The 26,030-nt window shown below is 48.0% G+C and overlaps 1 protein-coding gene across 1 annotated transcript in view; it reads right to left on the bottom strand.

Annotated features, from left to right (window-relative positions):
- LOC138498436 (zinc finger protein 91-like) overlaps nucleotides 1–26,030 on the bottom strand; it is a 487,667-nt gene that overhangs the window by 408,755 nt on the left and 52,882 nt on the right. Inside the window, exon 2 of the mRNA XM_069622191.1 lies at nucleotides 6,966–7,060. Within this exon, the coding sequence (XP_069478292.1) occupies nucleotides 6,966–6,984 (19 nt within the window). The 5' untranslated portion in view covers nucleotides 6,985–7,060. The remainder of the gene's footprint in view (nucleotides 1–6,965; nucleotides 7,061–26,030) is intronic.

The raw sequence follows: 26,030 nt of genomic DNA, 5'->3' as shown, positions 1-26,030 counted from the left end.
TGACAGTCATGTCATTACACTGAATGAGAGCTGGTAACTGGGGAACCATTTGCACAGGGCCTCCAGCTAACTTGGTTAAGTGTTTGGGTGCCTTAGCAACATCCTCCACCTTGAGAAAACATTCATCGACCACAGTTATGCTGGCTCCAGTGTCTCTGATGGCAGGGGTCTCCTGACCATTCACAAGAACACTATCTTTGTAATACTCTTTAGTATTATCTGGGATTGAGTTATAGGCATCTAAGTTCTGTTGTTCCCAAAGACCCAAGGACACTAATGAAACACTAGCTGAGAATCTCATGGGCTCATCAGCTAGTAACCGAACGTTTCCACTGGTCATAGATACTTCATCCACCTGGGGGAAGGCTAAGGAGGCAGTGTTGACCCCTGAAGGTTTACCCTTAGATCTGGGATCTCCTTTCACATGGTCAGCTAGCCCACAAACTAAGCATTTTCCAAATGCTCTCTGGAATGGGGGTTTACTCTGACCTCCATCTGGTTTGGGACCAGATGGTACACTAGCCTGATTCGGTTTTCCTGGTGGCTTACCCTGGTTATGTTTGGGGCCCTCGTTTCGATGGGAATTATTGGAATTCTCTTTTTTGTCTTTCTTTGGCTGCTTTCCCTCATCCTTTTTCTGAGTTGCCCCAGAATCCTTGTGAGTGGCCCTGTTGGCAACCCACAAGTCAGCAGCCTTAGCTAGTTTCTTAAGATCTATTTCCTTTGAATCAGCCAAGTGCTGTCTAAGCTCAGGGGAGCAGACATCAAACATAGACTCCAACATTACAAGATTCCTCAAACCTTCATAAACGTTCACTTTGTAACTCTTAACCCAACCATCTAAGTTCTTCAAACATTCACAAACCCAGGTAGCCCAAGGGGTACCATCATGCTTTTTGAGGGTTCTAAACCTCTTAAGATACTGGGAAAGGGTCTTCCCAAATCTAGCTGTTAATGCTAGCTTCACACACTCATAATCATTCTTATCCTCCTCCCCATCTCCATTACAGCGTCACTTGCAACAGGGGGAAGCCTAGAGAAAAGCCAAGGAATCAGCTGATTCCCTGAGATACCTTGAATCCCATGATTGTACTCAAACATTGCTAACCAATTCAAAACATCAAGTTTAGTCTCATACATACCAATCATTTCCTTTGGGTCTCTTAGGGCTGGCAGACCTAGAAGACTCTGGGAGAGAAGCAGTTTCCACAGACAATGGGCCTCATTGCGGGTTGGGCGGTCCGGAAATAAAAGTGGCGGTAAACCCGCCGCCACTGTTATTTCCGGACCACCCGATCTCGAGTCCTGCAGGCGGGAGGTGGCGTTCCCGCCAGGTCTGACCTGGCGGGTTTAACACCACCCGCCTGCAGGCGGACGTGGAAACACCGGCACCATCATGAGATGGTGCTGGTGTTTCCACTTCCCCATTCCCATTAATGGGAATGGGGATTTACCGAATTCCGCCTCCGGAATTCCCGGGACACCAGGGTCATAATGCCCTGGTAATTTCGGGAGTCACAGAGGCGGAATGGTAATACGAGTCTGGCGGTACCGAGCCGGAAAAACCGGCTGGTTGCCGCCAGACTCATAATGAGGCCCAATTTCTTCATTTCTAGTTCATGGTTCAGCTCCATTTCTCTGAGCCTTAACTCTTGATGTTTCATGGCAATTTGTGCATCAATACGTTTCACTTCCAATTCAAGTCTCATTTTCTCAAGTACAATAAATTCAGGAGTAAGTGTAGGACCTGTGGCGGTCCCAGTGGACAGAGGTTGTGCTTTCTGAGTAGGTAAATTAGTTGTAGGGTTTCCTAGCAAGGACTCATCTACTTCTTCTAAATTAACACTCTCAGAATCAGAAACATCAAAATCCACATTTGCTGGAGGGTAGGTCCTTCTGACCCACTCTCCAGACTTTGTTTTACTATTAACTTTGCAATCAATTCAGATTTCTTTCCTTTACCAGAGAGACTCCTCTCTCTACACATGGTTCTCAAAACCTCAGTGTAGTTGGAGAGACCCTCTTCAGTGTAGCTTTCCATATTTGACATGATTTCTCAGTAAAACAGAATTTGTGGTGTTAGCCTTGTGGTTAGTTGAACCCAAGCAACAGCAGCACTCTAAGTGTAATCAATCTACTTCCAAATCCTCACCGCTGTACACCAGTGTTAGGCAGAATCCTGTACAGTGCCCTTAGGGACAACTACACACAATTAAGACCACAGGTGGCAATACAAGTTTTACCTTTGGTACAAGCCTGTACTACTATGTTAAAGTGGTAGCAGTTGTTAGGGCGAATTCTCTTATAAGGCTAATTTCCCAAACCTAGTGAGTACCCCAGCAGCTTTGCTGGATTATTGGTTTTTTTTTTCTCCTGCTAAGAGTGAGACTCTTTTTCTCCCACTCTTAGGCATGTCTTTGAGGTATGTCTTGACTGTGTACGTATGGGCTATGGGGTCTTTGACTTCATAGGGCATCATCTGTTTTTGGTATATGTAATACACAGCACCCTCAGTGCAGTAATACAGGGTTGTCATAGTGACCCCCAAACATAGACTCCATACCCTGGGACTGACTACTGTCTCCCAGGACATGCAAAGTCACCATTGGCTTTACTAGTCTCAAATTACTAACAGAACCAGTGCAAACCATCATATTGTGGACGTACTGGTAGGGGTTAATTAGATTGCCACTGGGTCTGTTTTCAAGGGGGCACTGTCCCGTCCCCCCTTGTCGAGTTTCTGGCTGGTGGCAGTGGTTACCACGCAAAATATTCCACTGGAATATTCTCTATGGGATTTTCCCATTGATTTTAAACGCACCACTTTTTGGTGCAATGTTAAAGATACCACCGGGTTACTTATTTAATATTAAATCACCGGTTGGGTCTTTTCGCCAGAACCCGGTTCCAAAATGGCATTTGTGTCCGTCTCTGTAACTCTAACCCAGGTCGAGCCCTTTGTTCCACTATTTTGGCGGGCTTCTGCACAGAAGCCCTCCAAATGGTGCCACTCTGTCTGAGGTCCACAGGATGTGTGGGAGGGGGAATAGGCACCCTGGACTGCGTTGCCGTAGCAACCCAAGTCGAACTCTATTCTGATTGGCCCAGTGGTGAGCCGCCCGGCTCACCACTTAGCATGTATGAGCGACAGCTAGACTGTTGAATGGGGTTTTTCTGCATAAAAGCAGGGCTTTGGGGACTGGAACTTCAGAAGTCGCCACATGACCTAAGAAATCCAAAGAGGGGAGAAGCTGAGCCATCTGCAACGATGACTCCACCGGTGGAGCCCTGCTGAAACGACCTCACCACTTTCCCGACGACAAGAGGAGATCTTCTGCTGGAAGAGTCTTCTCCCTTTGAGCTGGTGGGATCAACCAGTTCGTCCTTTTCACCTTCCAGGATGTCCCTTGGTCGAATCGCCCGTGCCAAGCTCCCCGGCGGCCGGATAGCCAAGCTTCACCACTGTGACCGCGAATAAAAGGAACGCACATTTTAACCGACAAACTCCGCGGCTGGTCTCTTCCCTGGGCAGTGCAACGACTACAAGTTTCCTCCTCAACGAGATCCTCTCTTCCCCTGGTCAAAACCACGACTTGCATCCACTGCTAGGAACAACTGCCACCGCTGGAGCTTCCTCACTTTTCAAGGTACTGTGTTCCACTTGGCCTCCCTTTCTACAGATTGCTAAAGGTGACCCTTAAATCCTTGGCTTTCCAACTGGGTTGGCCCCAGACCATCTAACTTTACCTTTCGTAGTGAACCAACTTCTTTTTGAACATTTCGCAAAGACTTTAGTGCATTTTTTAACTGTGTGATCTTGGACACATTTCGCTTTGCTCCATTTAAAGCGGGCCTGGCCTATGAACTTTGGCTCTACAGTAGACTCTGCCTTCACAAACTTGCTGTGGTCTCTTAAAAGTGTTGGGAACTGTTTTATTTTGCATGACCTGCCTTCTTCTCTCCCTTTTAATTAATTATTGGAGTGCCATCTACGTTACGCGCTCACATCTGTATTGACAAATAGTGGTGTCTTTACCTAGACTTGTCTAATAATTATTGAGGGAGGTGTGTATACTTTGTTGATTGTGTTTTGAACTTGCTTTGCCATATAGTGCTAGTGTATTTCTTAAAGTGTGTGTTAAATAAATAATTATATACTTCTGATACCAAGCTCTGGTCAGTGTTTGCTTGCTCTACTGTGTTTTTAGCCCTATTGTGTATCCTCTGTATACTGCCCTACTCATCTTGAGAGAAGTCTGACTGCTCAGCCACAGCTACCAGGTAAATCTGGGTGGTGTAGAATGCTACCAATTGGGTTTACTGCTTACTCCTGTAGTCTTAATCTTCTTGCAGTGTTCCCTAAAGGAACTGCACAGGATTCTGCCTAACAGCAGTAGCAGAGCAGCCAGGCCTATCTCAAGAGTATATGAGCAGTAGAAGAGATTACAAAAAGGGACCACAATTACTGTGACTCAAGCAAACACTGACTCAAAGTTTCAGGTAGAAAAATATAAGTACATTTATTTTAAAACCATTCGTTATTAACACAACACTTCTATTAAATTTAAAACCACACGTTAAATACACTACAACTGACCAATTCACTTTGTACGGTAGAAATCAAGGTAAGCACCCTGTGTTTGAGAGAACCGGTATTATGGAACAATACACGTTACCGTGAATATGATTGCGATCACTTTTTGACAGTTCGGTCTACTAAATAAACGCATATCCGCGGCAAGAAATGCTACCGGGGCAAAAACATACTGAGCACCTGAGATACCCAGAGAGAGTTGGGGGCAAAAATCATAGGCAATATGTTAGTTAGGCAAACAGAATCGAAGAACACTCATGAACAGAAATGCAAGAGTCAAGAGGCCGGAGCCAGTGTCAAGTGGAACCGGGTTCCTGTGTCGAGTATCACATGTCGAATAGTTCGCGATTCAAAGTTACCAAGAGTACTTTAGATATTGTCAAATGTTCGGAAGCAAAAGTTATAAGAAGGAGGGAAAAATAAGGGCAAGCCTTATAAGCGAGAAATAGGGATTTCACCCAAGATTCCTCAAGCAGGACACAGTACCTTTTCAAAGAAGAAGCTGGTGCCACGGAAGTTGTTCATGGTAGTTTCCTGTAGACCCACGATTCCTGGCTTCAGCAAGAAGAAGGACGATGAAGGGGGTCTACACCACACAGGGATGAGGCCGGCAGCAGCGACGATGAATAAAAGGTGCACTTCTTAAAAACAGGAGAGGCTCTTCAGGTGGTTATCCGGACCACTACAGCAGTGTGCAGCAATTTCGACCACAAAGGGGACCTCTGTCTGAAGAAGGTGAGCTGGTTATCCCCACCAGGCTCAAGGGAAGAAGACTCCAGACTGGATCTTCTCTTAGTCGTTGAAGGGTAGATAGCTCAGGACTGCAGCAGGGCTTCACCGGGACGGGATAGTTGCAGCAGTCGACCTTTCCTCCGCTTCTCTTCGGTTCCTTGTAGTTCCAGTGGCGACTCTCTGACTTCCAGCCCAAGAGACCTGCCTTTTATGCGAATATCCCCCATTCACACAGCCTGGCTGTCAATCACCCAGCAGGGGGGGTTGTCCAGCCCGGACAACCACCTTAGCCAATCATGAACAAGTGCGACTTGGGTTTCCTAGGATACCCTGTGCAGGGGGTGACTACACCCCTCCCTCACATTCAGCTCAACTAGACACCCAGGCGCCTTGAGGAGGGCTTCTTGGCAGAAGACCACCAAAAGACAGTGAACAAAGAAGGCAAACCTGGTTTGTCGTGCAAAGTAAAACACAAGAAGGAGTTTAACAAAAAGAAATGGTGAAAAAATCGCACCGGAGCCAAAAGAAAAAGCATTTGGTCAAGCGGGTTTAAGTTTGAGGCTAACACAATAGCCTACAATATTACCACGGTTATATAACATAACCACGGTAGAAAATTAGGGTAGATACCACTGCCACCAGCCATGTCTAAATGTTAAAAGAGCGAAACAATGCTCTAGGAGGTACAGATTAAAAAGGGGTAAGGAGTAACCCTTTCCAGCGCTCCATGTAGGATGGGGTGTCCTGGATCTGTGGTTAATTTGACTAATTAAAGTTAATGGTAACTTTACCTTTTTCTGGGGTACAGTAGTCAGCCTCAGAAATGGAGTTGGTGGGAAGTCTGAACGACAACCCTGTGTCACTGCACGGAAGGTGCTGTGTGACACATAAAAGAAGGGGGCTACTGGAGTGGTGTACTCCAGTGTCCACAATCACCAAAAACAGGTAAAAACACATAGCAAAACACAAGTAAGAGTGGGGGAAAAGCTCACACTCTTACCAAGTGGAAAGAAACAACTCCAGAGATCCAGGAAAGCTGCTGAGGGACTCACTAGGTAAGGGAAATTAGCCATGAAATGAGAATTCTCCCTAACAACCCCCTTCCTTTGTAGTAGTGCTGGTGTATTTAGCAATGTTTCCTTTCATCATGCAGAGTGTCCCTGATGTGCCTGATCTTGTGAGTTCCTGGTCACCCCGTCCTTTGTAGCAGTGCTATCTGTCAAGGTTCCTTTGTATAGTTTCCCTTATGATGCTGTTTGATTTTGCTGACTTCAGCCACATGGTGTGTCTGACCGTGCCCATAAAACCTGTGGTGTCCATTTTGGATCCTTTCGTGTAAAAGGTCTTAATCTTGTCTCTGCTGCTCAGTTCATCCATTTTAACCTCTTGGTGGCTCCTGCTGCGTGAGACTGTCCTAGAAAAGCCCCTGAAATGGCAATGCTGCGCTACACCTTGAGGCAGAGCAGAGACCACCCCAATAATGCCCCCCCCCCCAGGGTCTAGAAGCACCAGCAGTGATATCTTCAGAAACTCTCAGGTGTCTATTACTGTAATACAGGACATGACAGTTCCCAGCATGCATTGCTCCTGACTGTAAATGTATAGATTTTGAGATCCTAAAGACATGGTTCTTTCTCACCTGGAGCAGGCTCCTCCATACCGCCCCTCTCTCTTCTTAGCTCTGCCGAGCCGCGTCCACCTTAAATAGTGCAATAACCTCAGACTTCACAGCACCTGTGCAGAGAATGGAAGAGAAACACGTTAAAGTCTGATTAAATAAAACTAAGCAGACTTAATTACAGCGCTGGCGGGTTTATCGTTCACAGTCCTCCATCAGGGCGGGGTTGTTAAAACGCTTAAGCAGCTCTAACTTACTGAGTACATTTTGAACTAACCCCAAGCAGGGGATTTATTGCAGTGCATTCAGTGACGGCGGGAACATTGTTTAATTGGAGGGGCATAAATAATCCCACAGGTATGCCAGAACGATTGAGTGTATGTAGCAAAGGAACCCAAAGCAACCAATGCCGTCTGCCGGGTTTCCCAGAGAGCATGTTTTGAATAATGGGTTAAAATAGTGCATTTTAGAGCACACTTTAAGTGAACAATTGGGTAGAAAGCCAAGCAATTTTCAATTTATATTTTAGTGTACCTCATGAAGAAATGCAAAGATGCAAGTAGCCAAGAGTGCACAGGAGCATTTCCCAGTGCATTTTCTTGACACCTGCGCCCCAATAAATGCCACTATTAAAGCATGTTCGTGTTGGCTGTGCCCATACATTTACATGCAGGCTGTACCAATATATGCCAGTATTCCCATATGAGAACTTATTTGTGTCTGCTTTGCGCTATAATGTCAGTAATGACACTGTAAGATATCATAGCCATGGTTGTTCTGCCAATATATGCCAGTATTCCCAAATGAGAACTTATTTGTGTCTGCTTTGCGCTATAATGTCAGTAATGACACTGTAAGATATCATGTCCATGGTTGTTCTGCCAATATATGCCAGTATTCCCATATGAGAACTTACTCATGTCTGCTTTGCACATAATGTCAGTAATGACACTGTAAGATATCATGTCCATGGTTGTTCTGCCAATATATGCCAGTATTCCCATATGAGAACTTATTTGTGTCTGCTTTGCGCTATAATGTCAGTAATGACACTGTAAGATATCATGGCCATGGTTGTTCTGCCAATATATGCCAGTATTCCCATATGAGAACTTATTTGTGTCTGCTTTGCGCTATAATGTCAGTAATGACACTGTAAGCTATCATGTCCATGGTTGTTCTGCCAATATATGCCAGTATTCCCATATGAGAACTTATTTGTGTCTGCTTTGCGCTATAATGTCAGTAATGACACTGTAAGATATCATGTCCATGGTTGTTCTGCCAATATATGCCAGTATTCCCATATGAGAACTTACTCATGTCTGCTTTGCACATAATGTCAGTAATGACACTGTAAGATATCACGTCCATGGTTGTTCTGCCAATATATGCCAGTATTCCCATATGAGAACTTATTTGTGCCTGCTTTGCGCTATAATGTCAGTAACGACACTGTAAGATATCACGTCCATGGTTGTTCTGCCAATATATGCCAGTATTCCCATATGAGAACTTATTTGTGTCTGCTTTGCGCTATAATGTCAGTAATGACACTGTAAGATAACATGTCCATGGTTGTTCTGCCAATATATGCCAGTATTTCCATATGAGAACTTACTCATGTCTGCTTTGCACATAATGTCAGTAATGACACTGTAAGATATCATGTCCATGGTTGTTCTGCCAATATATGCCAGTATTCCCATATGAGAACTTATTTGTGTCTGCTTTGCGCTATAATGTCAGTAATGACACTGTAAGATATCATAGCCATGGTTGTTCTGCCAATATATGCCAGTATTCCCATATGAGAACTTATTTGTGTCTGCTTTGCGCTATAATGTCAGTAATGACACTGTAAGATATCATGGCCATGGTTGTTCTGCCAATATATGCCAGTATTCCCATATGAGAACTTATTTGTGTCTGCTTTGCGCTATAATGTCAGTAATGACACTGTAAGATATCATGGCCATGGTTGTTCTGCCAATATATGCCAGTATTCCCATATGAGAACTTATTTGTGTCTGCTTTGCGCTATAATGTCAGTAATGACACTGTAAGATATCATGGCTATGGTTGTTCTGCCAATATATGCCAGTATTCCCATATGAGAACTTATTTGTGTCTGCTTTGCGCTATAATGTCAGTAATGACACTGTAAGATATCATGGCCATGGTTGTTCTGCCAATATATGGCAGTATCCCCACCTAAGACCCTGCTCTTGTCGGAATTTGGCATGTCAACATTTGAAAACATTTTCAAACTGGCTGCAACAAAATGCCATTCTAGACACGTAATAACACATCAAGCTGCGTTATCATAGATGCTCAGTCAAAAATGAGGTGCCAGAGAAAGAGCCAGAAAGACTCCACCAAAATACCAGTCTAGCCATGTACTAACATGTCATGCATTCTTTATAATAGTTGCGCAGTAAAAAGCTCACGCTGCAGTAGGAAACAGGTATATTGGCTGCACAAAACTGCTAGTCTAGCCACATAATAACATATACTGCTTGCTTTATTATAGATGACCATTGAAAATGCCATTCCGAAGATATAGCTAGAATGGCTGCCCGACAATTCCACTCTAGCTATGTAATAACATACCATACAATACAAATAAAGCTAAGTTAACTAACCTCTCCAAACTGTACACAAATGAAATAATTAGTACAAAAAAGAATATATTCAATGACAGAATATCTAAGGCAAAATCGGACACCAAGGAACTATTCTCTATCCTTCGCGAAATGGAATCACCAATACCACAGATTGATAACACCCCAAGGACAAACCGTGGTGTACCGACATACAAAATGCTCTATCGAATAAAATCACCTCCCTCCAAACCAAAATAGCCAAAAAGAAAGCCTTTCTGCTCTTACCTGTGGAGCCCTTTCCTCAGCAGCAACTACCCATAATCACACAGGATAGTACCACCCTACCTTTCAATTTCAAGAAAATTTCTATCGCTGAAACAGAAAAAATCATACTCTCTCTGAAACCTTCTAACTGCAAAGGTGACAATTGCCCAGCCCAAATTATAAAGGACGCGGCCAGAGACTTAGCCCCATTCATTTCAAAGCTTATCAATGCCTCCTTCATGACTAACCTAGTGCCTAATAATCTCAAACAATCCTGGGTGCTCCCACTACTTAAAAAACAAACACTAGACCCTTCTATCCTGACTAATTACAGACGTATCACCGCTGCCCTTTCTTACTTAAAATCATTGACAGGGTAGCTTACCTACAAATACAGGACTACCTAGAAGCCAACCACCTATTAGGATCACGTCAGTCTGGCTTCCGCCCTCTCCATGGCACAGAAACACCCTTAATAGACCTCAAGACCCAAATTGAGGAGTTGAAGGACAATGGGAAATCAGCTATGCTACTCCTCCTTGATCTATCTGCAGCCTTTGACCTGGTGGATCATGCAGTCCTATGCAACCACCTCAGGTCAGCTGCCCATTTCTCAAGTGATGCCATAACCTGGGTTCAGTCCTTCCTTGCTAACCGTACAATGAGATTCTTCTCCCCCTCAGCAGCTGCTGATCCCATACAAGTCTCCTGCGGCGTACGTCAGGGATCATGTGTGTCTCCCACCATGTATAACATCTGTACTAAGCTCCTGTTTGACAAGTTGGACAGACTGGGTGTCATCTACACTAACTACGCAGATGACACCCAGATCCTCATTCCCCTTTTGGGCAACTTCCTGGAGGACTCGGCCTTCGTAAATAAGTTATACCCCCTCATTCAGGCATGGATGGCATCCCATGGCCTATGCCTGAATGACGACAAAACGGAGCTACTGATCCTAGGAACAGAGACGGCCATTAAAAAACTCAAACCCAGCTATGCCTCATTCAACATTGACAACAATGTCATCAAAGTGAAGCCTGCAGTTAAAACCCTCGGTTTTTACCTTGACTCTGCACTTACCTTAAGAAGCAAGTCAATTCACTAGCATCATCTACAGCATATACTTGCAAACTGATCCGAGCCTGCAGACCATTTCTTTCTGAAACCAGCCGTATCACCTTAGCCAATGCAATTATATTATCTAGACTGGATTACTGCAATGCACTGTACGCGGGATCCGCCAAATGCATCATGGACAAAATGCAAAGACTCCAAAACAATGTCCTCAGAGCAGCTCTAAATATTCCAAACAGAGAACACATCTCTGCACTCACCACACAAACGGAAGTATGGACACTAGCAGCTGCGCTAGTCATGTGGGGGGGTGAGGAGCATGCAAAGTTATCAAGGGAGCGGGCGGAGGGGACAGCTAAATCCTCAAACGGCCTCGAATGGAGAAAGAAAACGAGCACGTACCTCCTGAGGCACAGGGTGTACAAGCATCCCGTCGTGTAAGATTACACGAGCCCAACCGGCTCAATCCAGGATAGAGATACCAACTAACCAATACCACTAACAACTTCCTTCTCTGCATACACCTCTCAAACTCCAAACCAAACACAAACACAAACCTCCAGCACAGCAAACCGCACAAACTTCACTACACTGCAACAACAAAACAAAAACACACATAGACTCGCACATCAGCACACGACGACTACCGGCCGCATACACCCCAGGCCCAGCCGACGGAACCACCGGGCTGAGGCTGCCAACAGCACATCACTGCAATCTTGCACTTTTCCAGCCTCCACCCACTAACCCACCCCTCCCTCCCTCTTTCAGAGCCGCCAGAGCGCCAGGGGACCACTCCGGTGGTGATAGTGCACGGTACAAATGTCCTTTAACATTAACATTAACATTAACATTAACTTAGAAGAGATGTCCACTGGCTTAAGATTAAGGACCGGATCTTCCTCAAAACACTCTCTCTCACGTCCAAATGCCTAAATAACATAGCGCCACCCTACTTGGCTTGAGATCTGCCAATGCCTACACTTTAGAGGTTCACAGATTTAAACGGACCACTGCCGGCGGCTCTAGCTTTCCGGTTATAGCTTCCCAATCCTGGAACGGACTCCCTTTAGAGCTTAGAACTGACCAGCCCTACTCCAGATTCAGACGTAAAGTCCTCACCTGGATACGATTTAACGATGTCTAATCCTGATGACTTCTCTACCTCTAACTGAGACTTTCACCGCACCCACCTCATGACTGCACCACTCAACTGTATATGATCTATTGTACCACGTGACTGCATTGACCACTGTTATCACTGCAAACTATGTATTAGTAACTATGTTCACTTCTGTATGTATGTACCTACCTACCCTGTATCTAAGCTTTTAAGTATACTTGTAATGCTTGTGCCCAGCTACCTGAGGGTTTTGGTTGCGCTGTATCAAATAAACAAACAAACAAACTAACAAACAATAACACATTATGGTTGCTTTATCATAAATGTCCAGTAATAATTCACTATCAGATCCTCCACACAGGTCTCCAGATCAGCTAATTCATCCTGCCTGCTGGTCCCTATATATAAATTAAAACAATCAGGAGGGAGCAGTTTCCCTGTCATGGCAGCCCATCTGTGGAATACTCCCACCTGCTATCAAGACGACCCAGCTCTTCACTAACTTCAGGAGAAATTCCATGTCTCGGCTAATCAGTAAGAACTGAGGAGTTATACTCTACGAGGCACACGTTGCAACGTATAATCTGCGGGCCTGCCCCTCTAGCGGAAACCTTTCTTGCTTTTAATGTAAATTGGCTCCTTGCGCACAACATGCCATTTGCCTTTCCTCATCAAGTGTAACTGTATTTTGACTGTTTGACTATGTCTGTAACAATTATACCTGTGCTCTTATGCGCCCAGATACCTCCGGGTCAGGTGTGCTATAGAAATAAATAAAACAAAAGAACAAACAAACAAAGGTATAAAATCACATGTTTGGAAAGCAGGGTGCTTTGCATTTTTTTCATTCATGCTCTTAGCCTGTTTTTTGCAGCCTCTGTGTAATGCTAGCACCATATAGTGATTGCAATACAACTGCTAAGGTTTACTGGCCAGCATCCAAAGTGACACAAAAATATATTCACCAATATGCCCCAAGCCTTTGTATGGGAGGAAAGGTCTTTAGGACCCGCCTCCCCCACATTGCACCCCTACGTGAGGCTCATGACTCGTCAGCAGCCCCCCATTCACCTGGGCCCGGGAGGCAGGGTGGCTGCAGATCGACACGTGGGGCTGCACGGCTCACCTTGTAGCATAAAGTAGACTCCATTGTGTAATACACTTAGACTCTTTTTTGTGTTTTGTCTGCGCCCTCACACCTTTGGGTTTATGGTTGCACTATACAAATATAACAAAGTAAAGTAAAAGTAAATGTGGAACAGGCTGCCTGCAGAAGCTGCACCTCATCCCCCACTTGTGCGCGCACAGCGAGCCCTGCACTTCCCCCAGCCTCCTCCCCAGGGCAGCTCCGCTGAAGGCCCGTTCTCACGAGCAACTAGATGCAAACAAGTAACAGAACAAACACTGTATCATTTCCCTTCCGCAGTACATCGTTGCCCTGGCGATGACCTGACTTTTAGTTGGAGTCTGGGAAAGAACAGGGTCGTCCCTATCAAGTGTACCTCGACCCTGTGCAGACCCTCCACATCCATGATATATGGTGCTCATAACCCCCCCAACCTTGTTCCCCCAGCTGAAGTGTTAAACATGAATGTTAAACCCCTGGGTCTCCCAGCCTTATCCAATGCTGCTATCCATAGTGCCAGTTGCTTGCGTTAATATGGTACGACCCCTGCCTATCCCAGGACATTTCCGTGTAAGGGTGTCAAGCGTATGGACTGTCGACTCCTCTTTTTACTGACCAATGTTTGCTGCTGGTGTAAAACGATTAAAAGAGCAATCTATAAAATGCTTGTGTATAGTATGATTGAGAGTGTTATGATATTTGTGAGTTATTTGAAGTTCTGAGCCACATCCGCTGTTGTTGAAATGATAGATGAACTCGTTGTATCCCCGATCCTTGAGTCACAAATCCTAATCACATGTTTAACGTTGTGATATGTCACTGAGACCCATGCATCCACCAACCAGGTTCTACCTCACGTTTTGTGTACATTTTCCCCCCGTGGGATCAAAGCAACAGAGTAATTAATGTTATATGATGTGATGTTAATGAAAACCTTACATTGTATTGATTCAGTAAACACAAGTATATGTGAATTATAAAAATATGTCCTTTACATAATGCCCCCAAGACCCCAGCCACTCTCCCCCGTAAGAGCATTCATGCTGTTCCGTGAACAGGGACCTGCGAATGGTTACAAGGCCACCTCCCCCTCCTTCTCGAGAGCTGCACATCTAACCCCCCTCCTCTTCTCACGGCTCGCCGGGGCTTGAAGGTCCCCGGTATTCTATTGTTGAAACAGTGCAGCTACACCTCCCCGCATTCCTGCTGGGCCCTCACCAAGCGTTTACCTTCCCCCATGCCTCCGCCGCCAGATGCCACCATAAAATCACTATGTGCCGCCCTGGCCAGGCCAAGAAGAATTACGACCCACACGACCCCAACTCCCACCACCTTTTGAGGTATTAGCTATGTGCCCCCTCCAACCCAACGGTATTTCAGATCACCCTAAGTTTAATGGGCCATAGAAACAGTTATTCACCCCTGTACTAACATACCGTAAAACTATCACTCACTACATCTAACAGAATATAATAATGAAGGTATATCGAGGGCTGCACACATCTCTTTACTGCGCCACAATTGTTTTTCAAAAACTTGGACTCTTGGTCATAGTGAGAGTAGGTTTATTAATAGCCCTTTTTTGATAACACGTGTTTCGGCACACTCCTAGTGCCTTCCTCAGATCAGGGCAATATCTATTTACCATCGACTGTTCTGTCCGCTACAAATAACGTATTTGGTGGCTGAGTCCCATCAGGCTCTACACGTTTTCTGACAAGTTCTGTTTTACTGCATCACGCGTTTTTTAGAAACCCGACGCGTGATGCAGTAAAACAGAACTTGTCAGAAAACGTGTAGAGCCTGATGGGACTCAGCCACCAAATACGTTATTTGTAGCGGACAGAACAGTCGATGGTAAATAGATATTGCCCTGATCTGAGGAAGGCACTAGGAGTGTGCCGAAACACGTGTTATCAAAAAAGGGCTATTAATAAACCTACTCTCACTATGACCAAGAGTCCAAGTTTTTGAAAAACAATTGTGGCGCAGTAAAGAGATGTGTGCAGCCCTCGATATCTCTTTCACAATCGGAGTGAGGGAACTCTTTGTCTCCGTTTCTGCTGCACACACCATTGCGACACCACCAGATTTGGTGTACATAATTGAAGTCGCGGAGGTCAAAGAGTGATTTGCCCCAAAAAGTTCCCTATAAAAATTATAATAATGAAGGTAGCCTAACTCGTGCCCCCTGACAAGACACCCGGGCCCATGAGATTGGATCCTTTGTTGATGCCAACTTTATGATGATGTATAAAGGAAGCCTCGTATTGCATACTGTTTTCCTGTGTCCCCTCCCTGGTACTAGATTGATGTGTTAAAGGTTTTACGTACCAACGTGACATAGACGAGTGTGATGAATGTGTATGAGTGGCCACAAGGGCAAGTTTTAGTATTGAAGGAGTGAATCTCCTTGGATAGCCTGCGCCCTGGCACCTCACCCCGATGAGCCCGGCTGACCCAAGCACTCCGTGATGCCACCACGTGGATCCCCGCCAATCATGGAGCACCGTGCCTGCAGCTGACATAGTAGCTAGATGTCGCCATCCAATCCCCAAGACTATGTGGCCCCTATAGCTTAGCTCATGAATGACGTGTATTTGTAATAAAACGGACTGTCTTTGCTATTGTCAGACAGAGCGCACTCAGAGTTTGCAGAGTCCTTTGCATGCCCTATATCCATTTAGATAAAAATACTTTTACTCTCAACTGCACTTGGTCTTGGTCTCATTCCCTCCAGGGGTGTGTCCATCATTGACTCTCCTTGGGGAGTGGTTTATGCCTTTTGGGGGACGCTGACCTTCACCTTGCAATGCCTTTATGGCTGGCACTCAAAGTGGCAAATACAACATTAATTTCCCATTGTTGAAAGGTGCACTGTCTGCCTATATCAGTGTGTATCTTGCTGGATAATGGGTGCCAACCATTGAGCCCCGACACCCAGGATTTCCATTGTCAAAAGAGTTTAACTTTAACCATTAGGTGTCCAACAGCCATAGGTGAGAAGTGGTACTAGAGGGCGTTCGGCTGACTTTCTTGATGTGATTGCCTTGACAACCCAGGGCTTAAATGTGACCATTGTGTTTCATAAACTCTATATCTTCAGCTCCTGTGTTCTAGGTTGTGTGGCAGTAGGATGTCACTTTTCAAAGCCATCACCGATAGGATCCTGCAAAGCTGTGTGAAGTGGCGACCGTCTGGCGTTTCCGTTATGTGGTGTTAGATGGTGCATCTCTGTAGATACATCCTTGTATGTAGCTCCGGACAGGTGTCAGCATTTATTAGGCGGTCACTCTCAACTCAGGGAGTTCCTTTCCTCCCCAAGCAAGTTGGCACGCACCCGAAGCACTTATTCAGATTCAACTTTAGTGAGGCCTCCAACCTGCAGCACCCCAGAAAAGTACCCTCTATACCACCAATGCGCTAGGAACCAGGCCAGTGTATAGTAAGAATATATATTTATTAAAGATTTGACAAAATGCTATAGCAACCAAAATTCAACACCAATGCTCTGGCACTACACACAATCACAAATTCAAAGTTCTTGCACCAACTGACAGACAGGTAAAATGTAGAGATGGACAGTCACAATTTACATCAGATTTCTTGCAAACTAACCAATAGGAAACATACAAAACACAAAGTGATTGCTTAGTTTGTCCCAATGCAATTTACTGCCAGCAACCCCCAGCTTTATTTTGAGATAGGAAATGTTTGAGAAAGAAAGTCAATGAGAAAAATGTTTTGGGCTTTTATTAGAAAAGCAAGGTTGGGAAAAGGAACTCAATGTGAACATCGTTTTTCAGCACACATTCATGCGACATGCAGTGTTTTGGGGGGTCTGGGATGAGATGCACGCAAATAAATGGGAAATTTAATTTTGCAACACAAATACAATTGAGATGTAATGCTTGGTAATTCTGGTTTGGGATGCAAGGGAATAAATGGGAAATTTGGTTTTACTCCCTCCCCATTCACTTGAAAGGTAGAGTTTTAGGATTACTTCTTTTGGGATTCAGGACCCCCCCCCCCTTCTGGACAGAATTTAGAGGTTTCAGAAGGACAGTCCCCCACATACTTTATTGTCTGTACTGGCTCTAACACACTGGGCATGAACCTTTTTAGTTTCCAACTAAAACAACACTCATCCTGCGATTTTCAATATGGAAATTAATTGATTTAACTTCAATTCAATGCCCTAAGGATCTACACAACTTCCCGACTCCCAACATTTTAATGGAAAGGATTAAGGCAGGCGGTTCCCAAAACAATTCAATTTAAATGTATAGGGTGATTTCTATAGTGGAATTCATTTGAAAGAGATTTAATAAAATGTACCACGGGTCTCCCCAGTACCACCCCCCTAACCGCTATGCAAGATGGAGATTAAGGCTAGCAGATTTCCCCCACACCTTTGATAGCTTTAGGATATATCTACTTACATGGGAGGCCTTGGTTATGGGTCATCCACGGAAACAGCAGGGCTCCTCTGAGGACAGCACAGATCTGGTCAAGGGCTTCCATCAAAGATTTCCTCCTGCACCCAGACTTCCTTTGGCTCCTCTGATGGGGTCCCAGCTAACTTCTAGATTTCCCTGTCACTGTCCCCAATGCAAGGATTGAGGCCTCTCTGCTAATTGTTCCTCGCAAGAGTCTATCAGTAGACTTCCTCCAGAAATTAAGTGTAAAAAGCCCTGTTCTGATGCAAAATTGACCTCTTATAGGGCTGATGACACTCCTACATTATCATAATTCCCACAATAAGGATTGGCTAGCACTCTCTCTTTACCTCCCACCAAGATGACCACTGACTGCTGATAGGACCAGGAGTTGGGAGGAATGGGTTATGGAAACTGAGGGAGGAGGAAAAATACATCATCCAAAAACGACAGGTGGGTTTTATCTTTTTGTGTTGAAAAATCTCACAATGTGGCAGCTACCCTGATTTTTCAGTAGCTGAATAAACCTGTATATTTTTGGATTCTACATTTTATGGCGAGTCGGCCAATATTAATTTTATTTTGCCACACCCTTCCTGGGCAGAGCCAACGATTTTCACGCTTTGTGGCCATGCTGTAATAGTTACAACTTTGACACTACATATTTCCACCATTATTGTCACTGTCTATCACTCTGTCCATTTGTCTAGTTCCTCAGATGTATGAAAATGCCAGAATCATAATTTTTATCATAACTTAAATTACATCCATCACAAAAAAATAATTATTATATGGTCCCGGCAGGCTCTTCATACCCTTTAATATGAATCCGGGCTGGGTTCACTGTGATGCACAATTTTATTTTTATTAGGGAAAAAGGAGTCCAATGTTAATCAATGGCACTGCATAATAGGTGCTCATAGTTTCAGTTTTATGGCCCCACCATTTCTTCCCTTAAATTGCATTTATCTTTACACATGTGACCAGGCAATCTGCTGGGGCCCATGTTTATTGTCCCCTCTTCCTCCTTGGTTTCAAATGTCTTTGCTCTGAGTTAATGCACAATTTATGGGGAGGTTTAACCTTAAGGGTCATTTCTGCTGGTCGTGTTATCTGTAAATCCCATCATTTTGATCTCTCTCCCATCATTCTTTGTACTTGTAACTGAACCAGGCCTACTTTTCCTGGGAGGGCCAGCCAAAAGGTCTTGAATTCAAATGTTCAAAGGCACAGACCTTGCAGTTCAGTGGAGACACCAGCTGCATGCACACTTCAGAAAATACAGCTTTAAATCGACAAGATGTGCTTACATGTAGCATGTTAGCATTAACACAAGCCTCACCCACATACTTTCTTTGCAGGTGTTTCTTGCATTGGATGAGTTAAGCAACATTAGAGGATCAGTCATCATATTTCTTTTGTATCTGTATTTTTCAGTGGATGACTAATTTTAAAAGTGGCCAAGTGCTGCACAAAGGCTGTGTATATTTGGTACTAAAACCACCCAAATATCTTGGAGCATAAAGATGTCAAACACGTTAAATGCTCCATCCATCAGCTTGGGCATTAGAATCCTGGATTTTCACTAAATCAACGTTCATTGTTTTTTTGTCATGGCCCGGTTTATCCTGAGGATGTTGGGTGGAGATCAACAGAGCTTCCAGAAAAATGCTCTTTTGGAAAGGGAAATGAGATAAATAGGAAGGGGATTCCATGAAAAACTAAAAGAAAAGCTCTCAGTTCCAGGGACCGTGCCCAGCTCACTGCCTCAATGACTCTCAGTTCCAGGGACCGTGCCCAGCTCACCTTTAGAGAAACTAGCAGTCTCAGGATCTAGGATCCAAGTCACTTCTTAACAATCACACTGTCAGGCATATTTGCCCACGTCCCTACACATTTAGAGGATAGCAACTTCTTTAATCTTCCAGCCAACCCCAGATAGTCTCACCCTCGGGTTACTCGGGGTTGGTAGACTTCCTAGGCACTGGGATGACTCCATATTTTCCAGTTGTTTTTTCTTTCCCAGCCTCTGATTGCCTCTTAGCTGGCTGAGGGCTCTCAGCTCTTGCAGGTGGAACAGGCAGTAGAACCTGAAAAATTAGCTCTTCTGCCTAATGTGTTTTCTTCTCTATTGTGTCCCTTCTTCTTGTCGCCTGCCACCTGTGCATGTCTGTCCTTATTTCTTCCTGCTGCCTCGGTGTGTCCCTCCTTACTACCTCCTGCCACCTCTGAGTGTCCCAACGTATGACCTCATGCCACCTTTTCATGTCCCTACTTATTGGCTTCTGAAACCTCTGCGTGACCCTCCTCATTAGCTACTGCCACCTCTGCACGCCCATCTTTATTGCCTCCTGCCACCTATGTGTGTCCCTCCTTATTGCCCCCTGCCACCTCTGTGTGTCCCTCCTATTGCCTCCTGTGCCTCTGTGTGTCCCTCCTTATTGCCTCCTGCCACTCTGTGTGTCCCTCTTTATTGCCTCCTGCCATCTCTGCATGTCCCGACTTATTGCCTCCTGCCACCTCTGCGTGTCCCTCCTTATTGCCTCCCACCACCTCTGCGTGTCCCTCTTTATTGCCTCCTTCCACCTCTGCCAGTCCCTCTTTATTGCTTCCTGCCACGTCTGCGTGTCCGTCCTTATTGCCTCCTGCCACCTCTGCATGTCCCTACTTATTGCCTCCTGCCACCTCTGCGTGTCCCTCCTTATTGCCTACTTCCACCTCTGCAGGTCCCTCTTTATTGCTTCCTGCTGTCTCTGCATGTCCCTGCTTATTGCCTCCTGCTGTCTCTGCGTGTCCCTCCTTATTGCCTCGTGACACCTCTGTGTGTCGCTCCTTATTGCCTCCTGGTACCTCTGCATGTCCCTACGTATTGCCTCCTGCCACCTCTGCATGTCCCTCCTTATTGCCTCCTGCCACTTCTGCGTGGCCCTGTTTATTGACCTCTGCTGCTTCTGCGTGTCTCTTCTTATTGCCTTGTGCAACCTCTGTGTGCACCTACTTATTGCCTCCTGCCACCTCTGAATGTCCCTCCTTATTGCCTCCTTCCACCTCTGCCTGTCCCTCCTCATTGCCTCCCGCTGCCTCTGTGTGTCTCGGCTTATTACCTCCTGCAGCCTCTGTGTGTCCCTCCTTATTGCCTCCTTCCACCTTTGCATGTCCCTCCTAATTGCCTCCTGCTGCCTCTGCGTGTCCCAGCTTATTACCTCCTGCTGCCTCTGCATGTCCCTCCTTATTGCCTCCTGTCACCTTTGCGTGTCCCTCCTATTGCCTCCTTCAACCTCTACATGTCCCTCCAGATTGCCTCTTTCTACCTCTGCATGTCTCTCCTTATTGCCTGCTGCCACCTGTGCGTGTCCCTGCTTATTGCCTACTGCCGCCTCTGCGTGTTCCTGCTTATTGCCTCCTGCTGCCTCTGTGTGTCCCTCCTTATTGCATCCTTCCACCTTTGCATGTCCCTCCTAATTGCCTCCTGCTGCCTCTGCGTGTCCCTGCTTATTACCTCCTGCTGCCTCTGCATGTCCCTCCTTATTGCCTCCTGTCACCTTTGCGTGTCCCTCCTTATTGCCTCCCACCACCTCTGCGTGTCCCTCCTTATTGCCTCCTGCTGCCTCCGCGTGTCAATCCTATTGCCTCCTTCCACCTCTACATTTCCCTCCAGATTGCCTCTTTCTACCTCTGCATGTCCCTCCTTATTGCCTCCTGCCACCTGTGCGTGTCCCTACTTATTGCCTCCTGCCACCTCTGCATGTCCCTCCTTATTGCCTCCTGTCGCCTCTGTGTGTCCCCCCTTATTGCCTCCTGCCGCCTGTGCGTGTCCCTGCGTATTGCCTCCTGCCGCCTGTGCGTGTCCCTCCTTATTGCCTCCTGCTGCCTCTGCGTGTCCCTGCTTATTGCCTCCTGCAACCTCTGCATGTCCCTCCTTATTGCCTCCTGCCGCCTCTGCGTGTCCCTCCTTATTGCCACATGCCACCTCTGTGTCTCCCTCCTTATTGCCTCCTGCCGCCTCTGCGTGTCCCTCCTTATTGCCTCCTGCCGCCTCTGCGTGTCCCTGCTTATTGCCTCCTGCCACCTCTGTGTGTCCCTCCTTATTGCCTCCTGCCACCTCTGCATGTCCCTACTTATTGCCTCCTGCCGCCTCTGCGTGTCCCTGCTTATTGCCTCCTGCCACCTCTGCGTGTCCCTCCTTATTGCCTCCTGCCACCTCTGCATGTCCCTACTTATTGCCTCCTGCCGCCTCAGCGTGTCCCTCCTTATTGCCTCCTGCCGCCTCTGCGTGTCCCTGCTTATTGCCTCCTGCCGCCTCTGTGTGTCCCTCCTTATTGCCTCCTGCACATCTGCGTGTCCCTCCTTATTGCCTCCTGCCACCTCTGCATGTCCCTACTTATTGCCTCCTGCCGCCTCTGCATGTCCCTCCTTATTGCCTCCAGCCGCCTCTGCGTGTCCCTGCTTATTGCCTCCTGCTGCCTCTGTGTGTCCCTCCTTATTGCCTCCTGCCGCCTCTGCGTGTCCCTCCTTATTGCCTCCTGCCACCTCTGCATGTCCCTACTTATTGTCTCCTGCTGCCTCTGTGTGTCCCTCCTTATTGCCTCCTGCCGCCTCTGCGTGTCCCTCCTTATTGCCTCCTGCCACCTCTGCATGTCCCTACTTATTGCCTCCTGCCGCCTCTGCGTGCTCCTCCTTATTGCCTCCTGCCGCCTCTGCGTGTCCCTCCTTATTGCCCCCTGCCGCCTCTGTGTCTCCCTCCTTATTGCCTCCTGCCACCTCTGCATGTCCCGAACTTATTGCCTCCTGCCGCCTCTGCGTGTCCCTCCTTATTGCCTCCTGCCGCCTCTGCGTGTCCCTACTTATTGCCTCCTGCCGCCTCTGCGTGCTCCTCCTTATTGCCTCCTGCCACCTCTGCATGTCCCTACTTATTGTCTCCTGCTGCCTCTGTGTGTCCCTCCTTATTGCCTCCTGCCGCCTCTGCGTGTCCCTACTTATTGCCTCCTGCCGCCTCTGTGTGTCCCTCCTTATTGCCTCCTGCCGCCTCTGCGTGTCCCTACTTATTGCCTCCTGCCGCCTCTGTGTCTCCCTCCTTATTGCCTCCTGCCACCTCTGCATGTCCCTACTTATTGCCTCCTGCCGCCTCTGTGTCTCCCTCCTTATTGCCTCCTGCCGCCTCTGCGTGTCCCTCCTTATTGCCTCCTGCCGCCTCTGTGTCTCCCTCCTTATTGCCTCCTGCCGCCTCTGCGTGTCCCTCCTTATTGCCTCCTGCCGCCTCTGTGTCTCCCTCCTTATTGCCTCCAGCCACCTCTACATGTCCCTACATATTGCCTCCTACCGCCTCTGCGTGTCCCTCCTTATTGCCTCCTGCCGCCTCTGTGTGTCCCTCCGTATTGCCTCCTTCTGCCTCTGTGTGTCCCTCCTTATTGCCTCCTGCCACCTCTGCATGTCCCTACTTATTGCCTCCTGCCGCCTTTGCGTGTCCCTCCTTATTGCCTCCTGCCGCCTCTGCGTGTCCCTACTTATTGCCTCCTGCCGCCTCTGCGTGCTCCTCCTTATTGCCTCCTGCCACCTCTGTATTTCCCTACTTATTGTCTCCTGCTGCCTCTGTGTGTCCCTCCTTATTGCTTCCTGCCAGCTCTGCGTGTCCCTCATTATTGCCTCCTGCCACCTCTGCGTGCTCCTCCTTATTGCCCCCTGCCGCCTCTGCGTGTCCCTCCTTATTGCCCCCTGCCGCCTCTGCGTGTCCCTCCTTATTGCCTCCTGCCGCCTATGCATGTCCCTGCTTATTGCCTCCTGCTGCCTCTGTGTGTCCCTCCTTATTGCCTCCTGCTGCCTCTGCGTGTCCCTCCTTATTGCCTCCTGCCGCCTCTGCGTGCTCCTCCTTATTGCCTCCTGCTGCCTCTGTGTGTCCCTGCTTATTGCCTCCTGCCACCTCTGCGTGTCCCTCCTTATTGTCTCCTGCCGCCTCTGCGTGCTCCTCCTTATTGCCCCCTGCCGCCTCTGCGTGCTCCTCCTTATTGCCTCCTGCCGCCTCTGCGTGCTCCTACTTATTGCCCCTGCCGCCTCTGCGTGCTCCTCCTTATTGCCCCCTGCCGCCTCTGTGTGTCCCTCCTTATTGCCTCCTGCCGCCTGTGCATGTCCCTCCTTATTGCCTCCTGCCGCCTCTGCGTGTCCCTCCTTATTGCCTCCTGCTGCCTCTGTGTGTGCCTCCTTATTGCCTCCTGCTGCCTCTGTGTGTCCCTCCTTATTGCCTCCCGCCGCCTCTGCGTGCTCCTCCTTATTGCCTCCTGCCACCTCTGCGTGTCCCTCCTTATTGCCTCCTGCCACCTCTGCATGTCCCTCCTTATTGCCTCCTGCTGCCTCTGTGTGTGCCTCCTTATTGCCTCCTGCCGCCTCTGCGTGTCCCTCCTTATTGCCCCCTGCCGCCTCTGCGTGCTCCTCCTTATTGCCTCCTGCCGCCTCTGTGTGTCCCTCCTTATTGCCTCCTGCCGCCTGTGCGTCCCTCCTTATTGCCTCCTGCCGCCTCTGCGTGTCCCTCCTTATTGCCTCCTGCTGCCTCTGTGTGTGCCTCCTTATTGCCTCCTGCTGCCTCTGTGTGTCCCTCCTTATTGCCTCCCGCCGCCTCTGCGTGCTCCTCCTTATTGCCTCCTGCTGCCTCTGTGTGTCCCTCATTATTGCCTCCTGCCGCCTCTGCGTGTCCCTCCTTATTGCCTCCTGCCACCTCTGCATGTCCCTACTTATTGTCTCCTGCTGCCTCTGTGTGTCCCTCCTTATTGCCTCCTGCCGCCTCTGCGTGTCCCTCCTTATTGCCTCCTGCCACCTCTGCATGTCCCTACTTATTGCCTCCTGCCGCCTCTGCGTGCTCCTCCTTATTGCCTCCTGCCGCCTCTGCGTGTCCCTTCTTATTGCCCCCTGCCGCCTCTGTGTCTCCCTCCTTATTGCCTCCTGCCACCTCTGCATGTCCCGAACTTATTGCCTCCTGCCGCCTCTGCGTGTCCCTCCTTATTGCCTCCTGCCGCCTCTGCGTGTCCCTACTTATTGCCTCCTGCCGCCTCTGCGTGCTCCTCCTTATTGCCTCCTGCCACCTCTGCATGTCCCTACTTATTGTCTCCTGCTGCCTCTGTGTGTCCCTCCTTATTGCCTCCTGCCGCCTCTGCGTGTCCCTACTTATTGCCTCCTGCCGCCTCTGTGTGTCCCTCCTTATTGCCTCCTGCCGCCTCTGCGTGTCCCTACTTATTGCCTCCTGCCGCCTCTGTGTCTCCCTCCTTATTGCCTCCTGCCACCTCTGCATGTCCCTCCTTATTGCCCCCTGCCGCCTCTGCGTGCTCCTCCTTATTGCCTCCTGCCGCCTCTGTGTGTCCCTCCTTATTGCCTCCTGCCGCCTGTGCATGTCCCTCCTTATTGCCTCCTGCTGCCTCTGTGTGTGCCTCCTTATTGCCTCCTGCTGCCTCTGTGTGTCCCTCCTTATTGCCTCCCGCCGCCTCTGCGTGCTCCTCCTTATTGCCTCCTGCTGCCTCTGTGTGTCCCTCATTATTGCCTCCTGCCGCCTCTGCGTGTCCCTCCTTATTGCCTCCTGCCACCTCTGCGTGTCCCTCCTTATTGCCTCCTGCCGCCTCTGTGTGTCCCTCCTTATTGCCTCCTGCTGCCTCTGTGTGTCCCTCCTTATTGCCTCCTGCCACCTCTGCATGTCCCTACTTATTGCCTCCTGCCGCCTCTGCGTGTCCCTCCTTATTGCCTCCTGCCGCCTCTGCGTATCCCTACTTATTGCCTCCTGCCGCCTCTGCGTGCTCCTCCTTATTGCCTCCTGCCACCTCTGCATGTCCCTACTTATTGTCTCCTACTGCCTCTGTGTGTCCCTCCTTATTGCCTCCTGCCAGCTCTGCGTGTCCCTCATTATTGCCTCCTGCCACCTCTGCGTGCTCCTCCTTATTGCCCCCTGCCGCCTCTGTATGTCCCTCCTTATTGCCCCCTGCCGCCTCTGCGTGTCCCTCCTTATTGCCTCCTGCCGCCTCTGCATGTCCCTGCTTATTGCCTCCTGCTGCCTCTGTGTGTCCCTCCTTATTGCCTCCTGCTGCCTCTGCGTGTCCCACCTTATTGCCTCCTGCCGCCTCTGCGTGCTCCTCCTTATTGCCTCCTGCTGCCTCTGTGTGTCCCTGCTTATTGCCTCCTGCCACCTCTGCGTGTCCCTCCTTATTGTCTCCTGCCGCCTCTGCGTGCTCCTCCTTATTGCCCCCTGCCGCCTCTGCGTGCTCCTCCTTATTGCCTCCTGCCACCTCTGTGTGCTCCTCCTTATTGCCCCTGCCGCCTCTGCGTGCTCCTCCTTATTGCCCCCTGCTGCCTCTGTGTGTCCCTCCTTATTGCCTCCTGCCGCCTGTGCATGTCCCTCCTTATTGCCTCCTGCCGCCTCTGCGTGTCCCTCCTTATTGCCTCCTGCTGCCTCTGTGTGTGCCTCCTTATTGCCTCCTG

This window comes from Ambystoma mexicanum, chromosome 5q (assembly GCF_040938575.1).
Source record: "Ambystoma mexicanum isolate Mex_15411 chromosome 5q, UKY_AmexF1_1, whole genome shotgun sequence".
Taxonomy (NCBI): Eukaryota; Metazoa; Chordata; class Amphibia; order Caudata; family Ambystomatidae; genus Ambystoma; species Ambystoma mexicanum.
The sequence above is the reverse complement of the archived record's forward strand: the minus strand, read 5'-3'. Positions and strand labels throughout refer to the sequence as shown.